At 42.8% G+C, this 17507-nt stretch overlaps 1 protein-coding gene across 4 annotated transcripts in view; it reads right to left on the bottom strand.

The window, feature by feature from the left end:
- Positions 1-17507, bottom strand: part of LOC115401173 (unconventional myosin-Ic) — a 56529-nt gene that overhangs the window by 21171 nt on the left and 17851 nt on the right. Inside the window, exon 1 of one of the 4 annotated variants that reach the window (XM_030109377.1) lies at positions 6777-7020. The exons of 2 other annotated variants lie outside the window; for them this stretch is intronic. In XM_030109377.1, the coding sequence (XP_029965237.1) occupies positions 6777-6794 (18 nt within the window). In that variant the 5' untranslated portion in view covers positions 6795-7020. Of the gene's footprint in view, positions 1-4086; positions 4220-6776; positions 7021-17507 lie in introns of those variants that run through there. One more of the 4 variants, XM_030109376.1, reaches the window with a different exon arrangement.

Genomic DNA, 17507 nt, shown 5'->3' on the forward strand with positions numbered 1-17507 from the left:
CAGCTGGGAGTGTGTGAGTGCATGAGTGTGCGTATGAGTGTGTTACATTCCTACATATCAGTCACTGCTGTCACATTTCTGTCCAACTCTTCTCACCTGTCACTGTAACCATGTATGGCATTTCAACATTAGACATTGTAATAACGAAGCTTTCCTTCAAAATCGTGTCTGGAGTGAAGTAAGTCTTGATCCCAAACATGCTGCTGCGGCTGCAGCTGGAAACATAGGACTTCCTGCTGAGCGCGAGAGGTTTCCTGGGAAAGACTTAGCAGACGGCGAGTGTTCCGACAAAACACAAAGGAATACTCCATGTGGAGGTTTGGTTAAATCACCATCCAGGGCAGCAGATCCTGACATTCATTTACATTAAGGTGTCATGGTTTATTACAGAACCCTCTAAATATTATGGCGCCTGGGAAGAAAGAAACCAGAGTCGTACTTCCCCGCCGCCCCCCCCTCCTCTTCCTCTATACATTCCCTGCTCTCCTTCACTCACACTCCTCGTTTCAGTCTCTCTCTCTCCCTCTCTCTCTCCATGACTTCATTGTTTCCCAATACTTCTTTGACTGTTTGGCTTTCCTGCGGGTAATGCAGCACACCGGACCTCCGCCCGGCCTCAGGAACACACCGACTACGCACCCACCCGGTCCCCGCATGGCGTCATGTTTTCCGAATCCTGTGCAGCAAACAAGGCAGGTGGAAGCAGATCTGAAGAGGTACAATCCTCTGCTAGTCTGAAGCACTGAACAGCCGGACTGGTCCGTCTTGTGAGCTGGTTTTGGCCCATGGGCCTTATATTTGACAACCCTGACATAAGGCGCCCCTTTGCTGTTGAAGCATCCCAGAACAGCTGAACCTAGATGCTCCTTCCCGGTTGTTGTCCAACTCGCTCTAATCCTTACAAGTGTTTTCATCCCGAACAAATTAACTCTGAGGGCAAAATATTCATTTTCTACCTACGATATCCCACACACTGACGGGTGTCATGACAAAGAGGTAATTGGTGTTATTCTCTTCACTGGACAGTGGCTGATTGGTGTTTGTGCACCAAGTGTTTGAGTCATGCGGTTCACTGAGGACAGCAGCGTTGGATTCTCTCAAAACACTTCACAGCTCCTGAAGGATCTGCACCAAAGTTTGTAGAGACATTCGGACTTTTCTCAGACTCCTACCCTCCAGATGGACAATGAGGAGCGTTTATCAGAACACATTTATGAAGGATGTGCAAGTAGATGGAAAATAGCAACAATGGCGGCCTCCAGAGTGTCATGGCACCCAGTCCGTTTTGATTCACTTTCTCACTGCTCTTTTAAAAGTGAACCAAAGGTCACAGGACAAGGTCATGCAGCTACTAATCAACAACACTGACTGGGAAATTAGCTGTGGTTGCACAGGTTATTTCTAATATTTGGTCTGCCAGATAGTCCATCAGCGTTTCACAAATCAGAAGTTCACGTGTCAATGAGAGCTCCTTTATTTAGTCCTCAGCGTGCCGATGAGTTTATACACCTGTCCAAATAAAGCAGACTATCGGAGGAAGTAAACTCTTGAAGAAGACAAAACAGCATCAGTGTGAAAGCACCGGCAGTGTTATTGATAAGTGAGAGACAAAAGCATAAAGCTTCGAGGCTCGCATGGGTTTTTCTATCTTGACTATGGTTTGGAGCGACAGAGGCTCAAAAAGCAGTGTTCACCTAAAATTACTTGACATGTTTGCCTTGCGAGTGAAATTAACTACCAATACTATCCAAACAGGTCCACAAAACAACTTTTTCTTCATGAAAACATAGTTTTCTATGTAATTCGGCTCCAAACAATCCTATTGGCTCCTGAATGGACAGACAGATTCCTCTCAGACTGGCTTATTTGGTGATGCATCAGAAAAAGTTAACATTGAGAACAAAGGCAAGTATTTTTAAAACCTTATTAATGAGTATCTCAACGAGTCCTTTCAGTCTTTTTAACTTCTCAGCCATGTGCTAGAGTTTGTACTCAAATTATCCACCCTTGAAACAACAAATATAGACTCAGACGCGCCCAGATCCATTTGTACGTTAACTTTTTGGCAAAGTGTTTTTATATTTATGGGTAAAACTCAAAGCCTTCAAGGAATCTGTGCTTTATGCTTTCAGCAATTTACAACAAAAACATCTACATACCAGGACAACAGAGCAAAGTTTGATGACAAAACTGCAATGAAAGCATTACATCATGATCCGTGATCAGGTATCCATTTTAATCACCGAGTCTTGACTCTCATATTCCTGGACTAGTGAGCTAAACATTATGTTTCTTATTCCTGAGTGCCTCCTCCTCCCTCCAGTGCCCCTGTCCTCTCTCAAGTGACAGCCTGAGCGAGCCGCCACATCTAAGAGAAGCAGCGAAAGGGGGAGAAAGCAGAGGGATTCGATCATCCAGGCGGCCTGTGAACAATAGCAGCTCTCTCCTTGACCTTTACATCGCCTCGGGCGTGCTCACACAGCTCAGATGTCACACTGTTTATGTAAACCTCATCCAAGCCGCGGCTGTCGGCGCACCATGCAGTGACACATGGTGGAAGTATGGATTGACATAGATGAGAACATTGAGACTCAGCAGAGAGCAGAAATGCAGAAAAGCCAGGATTTAATGGGGAATAGTTTCCAGAATTTCCCCTCGGGTGGCTCTCCTGTGTAGCTCATCACTACTTCGCTTTTACAAGTCCATGTCAGACTTATTTCACAGACCTGTCAATGAAATCCATTTTGTGAGAGTCCAAAAAAAATGTTGCTTCATTTTGGTCATCATCAGTCTCAACAGCATCTCTCAAATTGAAACTGATATATCGCAACTAAGAGAGATCTTTTTCATCTTAAACTTTTGAGTATTTATGCTTAAATTCTGACATTGATCATCAGAGGCTTGTAATTTGACACCAGCCTCATCACCTTGTTGGATGTTTTTGCATCAGATGATCATATTTAAGAAATCCTCATGAAAACGATATCGGTTTCGCTAAACAGGAAGATGATTTTAGTCTGACACTGAAAACATTTGCAAAGCAAAGCAGTTCACCTTGTTTTTTGACACTTTCAATGTGGGACCAACAGAAGCCAAAATGTGTGTTTTAGTACACAAAAAGAGAAACACAAAAAGCTTCTTCTGATGTCTGTTTTATGTGATCGGCACAAATCAGTAATCACAACCACATGGGTAAGAGTGTGTGCTTCTGTTGATGTTCACTACTAAATGAATGTTTTGCCCTTTGTCTGCATTTTTCCACTGTGAATCAGCTGTCTGGCGCTGACTTCGCCCTCTCCTCTTCCCTCGTCCCGTCTTTGCTAGCTGGTCCAAAACAAAAGGGCATGAAGTATAGAAATGCTGATGGATTTCTCAGACATGAATGCTGCTCTTGTAAAAATACTGTGAGGCCAAAAATGAGGCCAATCATGACATCAGCCGCCAAGCAGGAGCTGATGGAAACCCGCTGGTTTCACGGAGAGTCCAAAGTGTCTGGCAAAGCACAAACCATGGCAGGTTAGTCAAGGTCCGATTGAGTCAGGCCTTCGGGAGATGACCCGCCAATACTGGAGCTTTTCCTCGCTGATCACCTGTCGAGGGTTTCAGCGAAACACACTCTGTGTTCGGAGAGTGAGCAGCTCTGTAAAGCCGTCAGACAGGTGGAGTGAGCTGGCTGCAGAACTCAACCGGTGAGCATGAAGACATGAGGGCTGGAGCAACAAAAGCAGCAGCCGGGACGGCTCTGTTTATCGTTGATTTCCATTCATGCTTCTTGCTGTAGATTTCCCTGAACTTTCCCTCTCCTGGGAAAAAAGAGTCATGTCCCTGCTCTGGACTCACATTTATACTATTTTTGTATATATATTAATGCATAAAATTACAGAAACAAGCCATCTGAAGCTGGTAGGCAGGTTTCACTTCATTCATCTGTCATTGAAAGGCAGATGAGGACACGTCCACATCTTCTTATCGCACTGATGTTCTACTTTTCAACACACTAAAAATAAGTCTAATTCTTTTCCTCAGTTCAAGCCTAATCATCACCTTCCCTTCTGATTTATCAAGTTTGCATATTTCCTAACTTACCTGACCCCACAGATACTCCATGTACGAAGACGTTTGGCGCCTTCAAGTAATCGGATTTGTATTCCAGATGCGATCAGCTGGTTTATCGAACCTTTCCGACAGCATTTTCACGCGTCAAACTCCATCACAGCTCAGGCTTGACAGAGTTTAGAAAGTGAGTGGCAGAGCGAGTGAGGCGAGCCCGACATAAACTACCTACTGAACTGGAGTCCGACGTGCAGCAGGCAACAATGACAACTGTGTCAAGAATGTGTCGCTGCATTGTGCAGTCCTGATAAATGTGTCATTCCTGCGACGTGCACATCCGCTGCTGCAGGAGTGAGACCGATCGGCTGATCAAACTGATCACTCTCTTTAAATACCGGTAGTCGTCTTTTTTTTTAAAATACAGATTCCTACATGTTGACTAGAACTGGTGACACATCATTAAATGATCACAGCTCATCTGATGATACAAGACGACTACTCAGCTGATCAATTATTGAGAACTAATCATGCTTGCGATAATGTACATGTTGCAAACGACTGACTGAACCGTTGTAAACTACGTTTCCATGCGCTGTTCCTTCATGATCTACTAATTCAAAATGACAGCAGAACCACTTTGAAAGAAAATGGCAATTAACTGACAGTTTTACCGCCTAAAGCAGCTCGGTGCGACATTGTCACCTCTTGATTTTTTCCTCCACGATTAGCTGAGAAAAGAAGTAGCAGCTGTGAGAAAACAGTTGAGAATGAGACAGAACTGCTTCATGTGCTTATTACAATGTATTCAGCTAAAAGACGGCATTTATCATAGAACACGGTCCCAGGTCTCTATGACCACGGCTTTTCAATACTTGCTGCAGGAATTAATTAAAATGAGCTCCGTGCTGCTGAGGAGTGGAACTCCAAATCTTCCCTCCTAAACCAAACAAGTGGGCTGAGACCACTCGGAGTGCAGCTTTGGTCCAGCTCCAAAATGAACCGTGGTACGCTTCACTGGACGTATGAGCCAACACAAGATGTGACAGTTGTTGGAACTGCTGTCTCTGTGTAGCAGATCTTTATTAGTGGGAGTAAATTCCTCAGTCAGTTTGGACAATTTCTTCAATTTAGTGCCGCTTGATGAATTCCCAGGTGGTCATAATGAAAAGCGCGTTAAGTCCAGCAGAAATCTTTGTCGTTGGTCCAGATTGCAGAGGCCTTCGCCACGTGGTCGGAGGTTTCCACTGGAACGAACAGTGGAAGGGCGCCTTTCTGTGCCACTGCAAGAATCTAGCGAACGTTGGTCTGAATAAAACTTAAGGCTTTTTATTCATTTTTTTTCCACAGTTGCATCATAAACGTTATGAGACAAGTCAAAGTTCCAAACAGAACAGTTTCCATTAGAGCTGCAAAACAGTTGAATATGCCTTAATGTGAGAGAGTATCCTAATATGACCTACTGAATGATGACACCTTTTTAGACCCAACTTTCACAAAACAACTACACTGAGTCTGTTTCTGATCACATACAAACCTGTACTCTCCACCAGCAACATTTCAGAAATGTCTGCCTTTTCAGTTTTTCCTCATTTTCCTTTGTTTTCAATCCAGCAGGGCTCAAGTAAATTGGATAAAAAAAGTCTATTCATATACACACATACAACACAGTGAGGAAATATTTGGAAAAAAGATATCCAAACCTAGCTGGCCGTTACACGGTAAAGTAATTGAGGAATCAAGAAAAGGGTAAATATTTTCCCACATCACTGGAAATGCATAAAAACAATTCACCAAGCTTCGTTTTTTTCCCGCATGTTAAAATCACAGACAGGAGAAATTTGTAACACATCGTGCGGCCTCAGTTTCCATACTGGCCTTCAAAGTTAATCAGATCAGCTCCGTCTTAACAGTAGATTACTGGACGACAAATTAGATTATTTGAAACTATGGAGGATTGGTTGGCTCATCATGAGCGACTTCATGAGTCTGGACCTTTCTGCTGGACTCCAGATTATTGGTTTCATACTCGGCAGGGTAAAAGGTGCACATGTTTGCATTGTGTGGAGAATAGAGGTCTGCTTTCATGTTTGGTTTGCAATGCTGTGTTTGACAGTCAAACAGTCCTTACCCACAACAAACCAGTGTTCATGCAGAGCAAACTGAAGCCCAACATTTTCTTATTCTTCTGCTTTGATCTGCACCACAGGACCACATCACGCCCACACCGCCTCCCCCTTCTCTTTTAATTCATTAACACGCTCACTTTCAATTTCAGAGAATGCCAGAAGAATGTGGCCGCCCGGCCACACAACACCAGTGTGTGACCGCCTCGCCCTGGGGCAGCACAACACACACACACACACACACACACACACACACACACAGTGATAGGGAACAAACTTTTCCACATACTAAATAGACCTAACATCAACATGACAAACGCAGAAGCCGAGCTGTGTGAGGATGCTGGGCTCAGGTTCGACCGAGGAGAAGGAGAAGGGTTCATCAGGTGAATAACAGGACTGCCTGAAGTTCACTCTCACCTGAGTCCCGCTCACCTGTGTGTCCTTGAAGTGCGGGGGCATGGCGATCGCGACGGCTATGCAGCAACTACAACTTCTCAAGTAAATCTCCTGACGTCCCTGCATGTCTGAACTCCGCCACCTTTGCAGGTGGGCCAACAAAAACTCCATTCCAAACCACTTTTCGCCCGCATGTCTTACCGTGGGTCTGTACTTCATGGTTCCTGCCCCACCAGTGCTCGGTTATTGTCCCGTTCCCGACAGGGGTTTCCTCTCCTTTTTCCCCCCCTGAACCCAACCTTCTTCGACAGCCCCGGCTGGAAGAATGTGGCCTCCAGCGCCGCCGCGTCACGACCACTATTTAGCCGAGAGTTTGTTTTTAGAAGCTCGGCCCTCCGTCCTGAGAGCCAGCTGCCATAGCTTCTCCTCTTACTGCCGCTCGCACAGGCTCAACACACCTCTCTCTCTCTCTCTCTCTCTCTCTCTTGCTCTCTCACTCGCTCACCCACTTTTCTTCCCCCTCCCTTAAGAGGAAACAGTCCCTGTGTTGGGTGACACGCAGCCCCCCTTCCTCCCTCTCTTTCTGTGCTTTCCCCACACCTCCTCACATGCTACAAGGAATACCTCTTTAAAAGAAGTGATTGCACGTCCTCCATCATGCACACATCTGGCTTCAGCCCCCCCCGTGAGAAAGCAACAACGTGTCCCGAAGCCAAAGGGCTTAAACATGCACGTGTACCTCCATGCATGTTAAAACAAAAAAGTGGTGAACGCAGCAACGGCAGCCAATAAATAATCATCTATTTGAGCCTTATAGTTTCCTTTCCTTCCCTCCCTGCTCTCCTCCACATGCAGATTTACAAGCTGAAATAGAAACCAGACAGATTGCCCTACTGTCATAAACAGGACTATTGATACTGCATCCCATCCCAAGCCTGCTCTTGCTCTCTCTCACACACACACACACACACACGCACATAATCAATGATGCGCGCATGCATGCACAAAGACTTAGCATCATTAGCCCAATATCATTACTGGAAGAGTAATTACTCCAGACCAGTCTGGCAAACACACACACACCAGCATTTTCATCACTCCAGGGGACTTTCCATTGACTTACACTCATTTTCTTCATGCTTAGCATTATCTGAACCTTTAAGCCGATCTCACTTTTCCTCACCTGAAGATGTAATAAAGTTGTAATGTGTTGCCATAACTTATGATTAACTGTAAATACAAACACTTACGCAGATGATGTTAGCGTATTGTTCTGACGACATCTCTATCAATTACCGGTACTGTTCTATTACTTAAGCACACTATTTTTTTTTTTAATTAATCACACAATACACAAATACTGAATATGTTGTGTGGTTCTAATCTAAAGTAAGTGTGACGTCTCGATGATGTGCATAAAGATTTTGGTCTTTACGATTTTGACATGGTCGTTCTTGGATATTTGTAGGGTCTTGCATCTGAACTACCTGATGAGATCCAGGTTTATAGTGTTGATACGGGAGTCTGGGACCCAACAGTTGTGAGATCACAGAGTCGGGATCCCACAACAAGAGTAACACGAGGATACACAACTATCTGAACCAAGCACTTAACCCCATCCTGTATCTAATTCAGGCTCGACAAGGAGAGTAAAAAAAGCGAGACACACACACATACACACACACACGCATAAACACACTTGGCTGGGGCCGATCAAAGGCCTCAGCGGTCTAATGTATCTGCTTGTTAACACTAATAGCGGCTGACATCTCGCAGGCAGTGGGCGTGTGCTGCCGAGAACAAAGAGGAAGACAAGTTTCCACTACACGATGAGATGGACCGACACACAGCTAACAAGGCTCAATCTGAGGGCTGATCCCAGCTCAGTCACCAGGTGGGAAGGAATGTGAATATTCCTCTAGTGGGAATTATGTGGTGTATCAAACCCCGTTTGACCTTGAAGTAGTGTGAAGGTGTTATGACTATGGTTTATTATGCACATGACTGTGAAGTTACAACTGGCCACATCCTTGACGAGCTTGAAAAACACCTTTTTTAAAAATAAGTTCTTAACAAACACTAAACGGGAGGTGAGCGTGCGCCCGCCTTTCTTCCTAAAGCACTTAGCTAATCGTCTCCTGAAAGTGAGTCAGAGGGACATCCTGGTGGAAGACGCTTTAAGAGCTTCAAAGAGCAGCGGCAGCAGGAGAAGCCCGACTTTACGAGCCTCATTAGCATGACTCGCTCCTTCCTGCAGATCTGAAGGAGCGAGCTCATAAATTCAAGGAATTAGCATGACATGCTAGCTGGCTTTACTTTCTACTTGCACACAACTAAACAGCCTGAAGTTTTAAAGACTGACAGTAGTGTGTGTGCGTGTTTGTGTGTGTGAAAGGGTTTTCAAGGTTAACTGGAGGAGAAAAGGTAAATGAGGAAAAAAAAGTGACAGGAAGTTAAGATAAAAGCCTAGAACAGGGTTCTGAAGCCACATGTGGCTCTTTAGCTCGTTTGTAGTGGCTCCGTGAAACTTTCAGGAAATATATGGAAGTAAAAACAAGATAAAAATTTTACTGTATTTGCATACCAGACTCAGGCCTCAGTTACACAGAAATGTTTCAAGAGAAAACTCCATTTTATCATTTTTGTTTAAGAAAGGTTTCACATTTACTTGGCAATGTTTTAAAAATGATGTCCATGTACACGGCGACGGCAGAAACACTGAAAACGATGTAGTTAGCACGTTGGACAGAGTGTGCGCTCTTTGTTTCTGTAATGAAACCCCACACAAACACACACATGCGTTTTAAGTGGTTTCGAGCACCACTGCCGTGTAAACGGACAACCGAAAGACAGCTTTGCATCTGCACTTGAAATCAGGCCGTTATTCTAAAATTAGCCTTGTCAGAATCTCCAAAAGTGTTTTCAGTAAAGTGCTAAAAAAGTTAAACAGTTGAAATGCCAATAAAACAGTCAATAAAAAAGGGCTTTAAGCAGTTTTAGGAAGAGGCTAAAAACAGATTCAATAGGCTAAAAAAAAGCCCAAAATTACAATTGATCAAAACTTTTAAAATACCTAAAATTTGTTCAATACCCCAAATATTTAATAAATGGCCAATATGTCTATCAGATTAAAAACAAAAACAAAAAAACTATAACAACTTCAATCATAAAACAAGTGAGAAAAAAATAAATACTTGCTGGGTATAATTATGTATGTAATAATTGCTAAATCTAATAAAAAATATATAACTGCTCAATCCATTGAAAATCCAAAAAACGGGAAGCATTAAAAAATTATAATGTCTCTTGTTCTAAGACACTTTTTGTCTGTACAATATATCAAAAGTCTAACTTTATGGGCTGTGTTACTCTGATTTTAAAGGTTAAACACAGTGTTTTGCAGCTCCAGATGATTTTTATTTGGTGGAAAGTTTCAAAACCGTCTGTGCAGGCCATAAAAGCTGCCTCCTGCTGTGGAAGACGATCCGCCTCCTCCCTCCTCAGTCAGCCAAGGTCATGCCCGGAATTACTTCTCCTTCCAGTTCTCCCCTGCAGACGGCAGGAATTCCTCAACTTCTTTCAGACAACAGAGTTAAAAAGCGAGTAAAGAGTTTATCCTTGCAGAACGCAGCATGTGCGTAACACACACACACACACACATTCCTTCTCTCCCACAGCGCCCTCTACTGGTCACCTCCAACACAAACCCAGATGTTGCACTGCTGCAGAGATAACAGATTCAACTTTGCACAGCAGCAGGAATCTGAATAATGTTTTCCAGACATGCGCTTCGCACGATGCAACCCAACAACAGGAAATGAGCTGCTGTCGGACAACTCGCCCATGCTCTCCCTGGCTTTCTGAGCAAGCGTGCGTTTCACGGTGTGCGTTTCTGCAGGCTCATGCTGAGGCAGCACGTCGGAGGGAGGAGGGATCTGACCACTCGAACCGGCCTCAAGCTGGCAGACTTTAACCCTTCGCGATCCGCCTTTTCACACCGCGATCACACGTGAGCGTTCAACCCTTTTTACACAACGGTCAGATTTCATGAGGTCACTTTTGACTGAGGCCACAGATCCTTAGATATTTTGATTGTATAAAATAGCTCATCTGATTCTTCAGAGCATGTTTAGCTTTTCCAAAACAACCTTTTACTATCATGCACTTTTTTACAATATGCCTGAAAACATAGTGTTGAATTTAACCCAGAAAAATCATAAGAAAAATGACATTCCAAGGTGAAAAAAAATGCAATTCTGTTATTTTTTACTTTTGTCAAATGTCAAAAGTAGTACATTTTATGTAACTAGTTTGAGCTTTCCATGAGTCTAAAACCTAAGCTTTTGATTTCTCAGTTTACACATACTAAGTCATTCACTTCAAGCAGTGTCGGTAAAAACAATGAGGTAGGTGTCAAATTACATGCAGTGTAAAAGGTTCCCTCAAAGAAAGTCAATCAGAAACAAGATAGACACTGACAGGCTCCCGCTGTTGCAACAAGATGACCAGAAGAGTTACGACCGATATGAGAAAAAGATGGAGCCATTTAAATGTGTTTACTCTCCAACATCAAACATGTCTTTGTTTGCAAACCATATGTAACAATATGTGAACCCGACCAGTACAATATGTAATATAGTGGAAGTGTATCATGATATATTTAATGTCATTAAATAAATCAGGACAGCATAGCATGCAACTTTGAATGTGTTCCATGAGGCAGTCGTCAAACAACAAGCACGACATGCTGTATGAAAGCCGGCTCTGGGCTTCCAATCAAAAGACAACGAAAAAGAGAAACAAGATGCTGAATTACCAACCTGTGAGATTCAAACGTGTTTTTTTTTTTCTCCCACAGAGGAACAAGAAGGACATTGCGTCACTATCAAAGTTTAAACTGCCATTATAAAAGCTGAGGAAAAAAACAACGTCACGTCACAGAAAAAACAGTGTTATCAGCCTGAACGAGGCGCTGGCACCAGAAGGAGCGTGTCTGTGTAACCACCCTCCTCTGCTCCCACACACCAGCAGAGGCTACAATACGCCACATTCACTCTTTTATGACTCAAAATCTATAAATGATGCGACATAAAAGCACTATGAGGAGCATAAAGCCATGGAAACAATACAAACATTGTTGTGTAACGGCCATCAGACCGTCGGCGTGGCTCTTAAAGCACGATCCACGATGCTCAGCTGCCAGTTTGATGGCCACCACAACCGGAGGTGCATCCCGTTTATGATATTTGAACAAGAACGTGGAGCTACATTGTGTCCACTCTTGCAGCGTTTCTGTTCTCCTGCCTCCTGATCACAAATTTAATTTAAACACTGTAGCAGAATCGGTGAATTTCACGTGATCTGAACTCCGTGGGAAATGTGAACTGGGAACTTGACTTTCCCCTCGAGCACCCTCTCTCTCCCTCTCCCCTTGAATTCTTCTTTCCTCTCTCACTTCCTCTTCGCTGCAGTTTGTTCAGAGTTATCTTGGATATATATAGAAGTTTTCCACTCTCCCTGCGTGGGCCCTGTGGTCCAGGAACGCTGCTTGGGAAATTGTTGTGGGGTAACATCATGCCATGCTAATCTGTCATATTTAAGTCTGAGTGGTTCGAGAGGAGCATGACCCGCCTCGGAAATATTATTCAGGGCGATTTCAATAAAACAACTAAAGTACTGAATTGATTCCTGTGAATAAACAAAGCAACAACAAAGTATTTTGTCCTTCAGTAAAATTCTCCATCTACTTGCAGATTTAGAGCATTTAAAGACATTTTAATAAACTCTGAGATTTGATCAGTTCTGCAGTACAATGTGTTAGTGCGCTATCATGCTGCTCCATACAACAATCAGCCATAACATTAAGACCTCCTCACTGATCAAACAGCCCTGATCCATCCACACATGAACTCCACCACCTTTCTATTAGTTTGAGCCGCAGCAGTTTATCTGTCATCCACTTTCACTGTTGGTGGCCGTAATGTTGTGGTTGTATCGGTCCCAGACTGTGCATTTTAAAATAAAAAAGGTCTTTTTTTTTGGTAGACGTTCAGCTAGAGTAGCCTCATGAACCAGCCCCGCCCACTCCACATCCACATTTGGCTGGGGTGAGTCTGGGGACAAGCCAAGAGAAAGAGAATGTGGCTCGGCCATGAAACGGCCGAGCCAATCGGCGTTGCCGCTTTTTGTCTTCAAATTTTTTTGGCAAATTCCGGCAGCTAAACTGGAAGTGACGTCATCACCGAGCGTAGCGGAGATTACGGACTTTAACCATCGCCTGAAAGCTGCAATAAGTAAAGTTACAGCCAAAATACCAAGTATTACAACAATCAAGCAAGAGCAAGAGTCTGCGCCTGGTGAGTTTCTAACAGAAAAAGACGTTTTCGCGTGTCTTTGCGTGTAGAGAAGCTAGAGCTAAAGAGCTAAAGCTAACGCTTAGAGAAGCTAACGCATTTTGATGACGTATTTGTTTTGAAGCGCTGATTGGCTGAAGTGCGCTGTCAGTCAAAGGAGTAACCAATGGAGTTTGTATTGGCTTGTCCCCAGACCCACCCCAGCTCTGAAATCCAAATGTGGATGTGGAGTGGGCGGGGCTGGTTCACGAGGCTACAGCTAGCGTGCTCTGAGTGTGCAGCAGTTCTGCTGCTCTTGTAACATTTGGTTAACTTGTAACACTTGTAACACCCAGCTAAACACACTGCTGCTGCCCTGGTGAATTTATTTCCCACACACCTGAAAAATGAGACTGACGTTTAGCTACAGGCTAAATTCCCAGCTGATTGGAAAACAGCTTAATGTGCTGTTCTTCAGCTGAACATGCTGTTTTTGTTGCTGTTGTTGTTATTGTTTCGTTTTTTTTTTTTGTTTTGTTTTTGTTTTTGTTTTATTAAACCCTGTCGGTAGGGATGGGTACTGAGTACATTTGAACCGATATGATACCAATACTCAGTACAGGTACTCAACTGCACCAAATTCTGTTACTTTTATCTGTGTTTATGTGGTAATTAATATACATTTTTTACTAGTTTAAGATGAGTTGCTAATGGATGCTAGCATGCTAACAGATGCTAACATGCTAATTGTGCCAAACGCAGGATTTATAGCCGTAGATCTGAAGCTGTGGAAAACACTACACATCTTAGCCTTGAGTAAAATCTTGTACTTATCTTAAGGTTGGAAGTATTCCCACCATAGTGAGCGTAATCTGCATCACATTTTAAAAAGTGGAGCACATTCTAGTCACGCTTGTTTTGTTGACATGCTAGCTACTGACCTCATTATGCTCATGTGTGTGCAATGCTGTATTCAGGTCCAGCATGGAAAATTAGAAGAATGCGTTCAGGTACCGAAACATGGTATCATTTGATTTTACGTGAATCAGTACTCGGCGGTCCTGATAGAATTCAGTCAGTCCCTATAGGACCCAGTTCAGTACTTATCTCTGCCTGTCGGGCTCTGCTGGTCAGCTGCTTGATCACCTGCTGGAGCGCTTGCTACTCCTCTAAATGCGTATCAAATCAAATCTACGAACACGCTAGCACTCCACAGAGCTGCTGCCGCTCTGCTGGTTCCTGCACACCACCCATGTAATCACACAGTAGAAGCACCGCTAACCACTGTGGCTCACAGCACTCTAAATAAAGTAGGCGCTCTCTCAGCAGTGAAACTCTTTGCGACTGAAATAATTTGCATATGAAAATACAACATGTTGTAAAACTGTCTGAGCTGCACATAGTAAATGCATTTTTAATTATATTGTGAAAACTCAGTCAGTGCCAGTGAGTGCTCAGATTGAAAACTGGCTACTTGCACAATATCTGTTGCATCTACAGATGTTTACCAAAGACCATGAGTCACTGCTGCGACCTGCAGAGTCCTGATCTGCACGACTTCCCACTCGTCCATTCAGCCTCAGCTGCTACAATGAAGGACTGATGTGGTAACATTGTGCAATACTTCCTTCGTCACACCACTCCATGCCATCTGAGCTGGGGCTCGTCCATTCATCACTGCTCGAGAGGTTACAATCAGCTCAAGTCAGCCTGCAGTGGCTGCTCCGTGTCTGGACAAGTGGCGTGCCGCTGCTACATTCATCTGCACGAGGCAATGTGCATGCGCGCAGGGAAATGACACCAAACTGTACCCACAGCCATGACTGAGGATCAATGAAGCAGTGAATCAATTAGTCTGATGATTGCCTCTGACCTTGTTAAGCTGAAGCGCAATGACAAGCTGATACCACATTCACTGATCATCATGGCTGTAATCTGAAATTATGTTGTTTATATTCTTAAATTGAGTTAGAAGTAAATGTTTCATCTCTCTGCAGCCTTTTGTTTAAAAGCTGACTCTTCAGAAATGCTGGAATTTTATCACCGTTCTCTTTTATTATGGTCCGATGTTGATCTGAGAGCATTTAGACAAGTGCACATTTTAATCTTTTAATTAATTTACATTTATGGCTTTATGGACTCTAATGTATCTATTGAAGCTTTGTAATACAGTCTCATTTTATCTTTAATAACATCATTAGATATTTTCATTTGATGTATTCAGGATTTTTTTTTTCACTTTTTAACTTACTTTAGATTCTGAATTTTCATCTTTATTCCCAGACATTTTATTGGCTACTTTTATTTCCCACATAAAATATTTATTGTTTTATATATATATATATACACGTGTGTGTGTGTGTGTGTGTGCGTGTGTGTATATATATATATATATATATATATATATATATATATATATATATTTATGTATGTGTGTGTGTGTGTAGATGGATGTGCATATCTATATGTGTGTTTTGCGCTTTTATAGGACTGAGGTTTGACTTTTATTCTGAAATAAGTCGGATTGTTCTGTGTTCTGGATTGAAAACGTCAAATGGATTTCACTTCAGATAAAGTTGAGATCCTTCATTTCATTCAAAGTTTTCTTTTCTTGAAGTTCTCTTTTGACAAAAATAACTTGAGATTAAATTGTTACTTTGATATTAAAATGCCTTATTAAGCTGTGAAAGAAAGCAGCACGAGCTGCTCAGTTGTAGAGAATGTTCCCTTTAAACATCTTCTGGCAGGAATGTGTCGTGTCGGCCCACATCACTGATTTCCTCAGTTCCTTCTTGGCCGTGGAAATGAGTTTTTCTATCGATGCTGCACGGTTGCATCATGACGAGCACGCCCTGGACTGAGAGGTCACTCGGTTCAGTTTCAGCCTGAGCTGTGAAGATTTCATCAGTCTGACCCCCCTCACCATGACGGAGGTTTATATATGTTACACTGCGTGATCACGACCGCCCTCATCTGTTCCGAGAGCCAGTTCAGCCGACGGGGGAGCAACGTGATCCAAGTTTACACGACTGAAGATGAGAAACAAAAACATGGTTTTCAAAATTGACGCATGCGAGTAAAAAGTAAAAAAAAAATACAAATCATGAAAAACAAAATCATCTGGTTTCCCACAAGCAAGTATGCTTACTCATCAAAAATGTTTTGTTTTTTTTGTTTTTTTGAGGAGAAACAAACCCCTCCCCCAAAAGATGGACAAAAAAATCAAATTCAGATCTGGTATTAACACTTTCTGTACTTGCAGCCAGAAAAGCAACTTCATGTCCATCTTCAACCTCGCAGATTTTACTCAGCCAAGATATACATTTTCAAAGTTTATGGGTATTTAAGGCCCCGTTTAGATGACAATGCAAGTGAAAATGTATTTTTGCATTTTGATTTTCAGAAAAGCTTCACAACATTTTAAAAGCGATGTCCATTTCCATGGAAACGGCAGAAACAATGAAAGCAATGTTATTAATACGCCAGGCTATGATTTGATGCTGTTGTTTGCGTCTATAATGAAACCATACACACACAGAGAATAAACATTATCATTAAGAGTACATGGACATCTGTATGGACAGACGAACACGTTGGATTTTCTATTTACTACGGCTGTGGTGTGTGTGCATTTTCAAAAAGTCGCATTTCCAATGGTTCCAGACACCGTTGTCGTGTCAAAACGCCTGTGATGCAATGAAAGTTTTCCATTTTCACTTGAAAATGCTGTGTAAACAGGGCCAAAGTATTGAAGACTGTATTACTACTACAGTGTCTCCTGCTGTGACGTGTGAGTGAATAAACTTTTGGAACAAAAACTCGACAAATGGTGAGAGTTCACTCACCGAAAGACGAGTTAAATGGGAGAGTGACGAGTTTCATGCTCTCTGAAGGGTCTTCCTTCTCTGGAATAATATCCATGATGACTCCATCTGCTTCCACAATCCCTTTACATGCCGTTTAAAATATCCCAGTGGGGAGAGTAACTCTAAAACTGGCTTTCAACCAACTTCAGTATGTCTGCACTCATTAGCTCATATATTTATAAGGAACACACCTAGTCTGGGAGATTCAGTCATCTCAGCAGTTATCTTATGATTGATCTTCCAGTCTTTCTTCCCATGTGTGTTGCATGTGAAATCCTCAATAAAGGAGGCATAAATGAGAGATTACTGGTTCGAAAGCCGTTTCCCACCATCCCTACGAGTATTAAAAAGATTCATGCAGTGCAAACGCGCATAACTCTTCAATCCCTCGCCGTGTCTCTTTGTGCTTGTCTCTGTGTCGTTGCTTTCCGGCAGGCCTGGATTTCTTCAGGCTCCTTCAGCTTAACAAAGACATTATAATTGGTACTAATACAAGTCATTACAAAAGCTTTAACTAGATATTTTTCACATGAACTCTTGGCCTCCCTTTGCTGTCAATGAATTCTACAGGACGAAAGCCAGAAGGGGATCAAACCTTCACCCGCTGGCAACAAATCATCTCATGAATGAAGAATCCAAAGCGTCTCCATGCACCTCTTTGAACCGCTAAAAGCTCGCTGCAAGCTGCTGTAAATCTGCACATTACTCCTCTAACACACAACGATTGGAACAGG

The sequence above is a fragment of the Salarias fasciatus genome, chromosome 14 (assembly GCF_902148845.1).
Source record: "Salarias fasciatus chromosome 14, fSalaFa1.1, whole genome shotgun sequence".
Lineage (NCBI taxonomy): Eukaryota > Metazoa > Chordata > Actinopteri > Blenniiformes > Blenniidae > Salarias > Salarias fasciatus.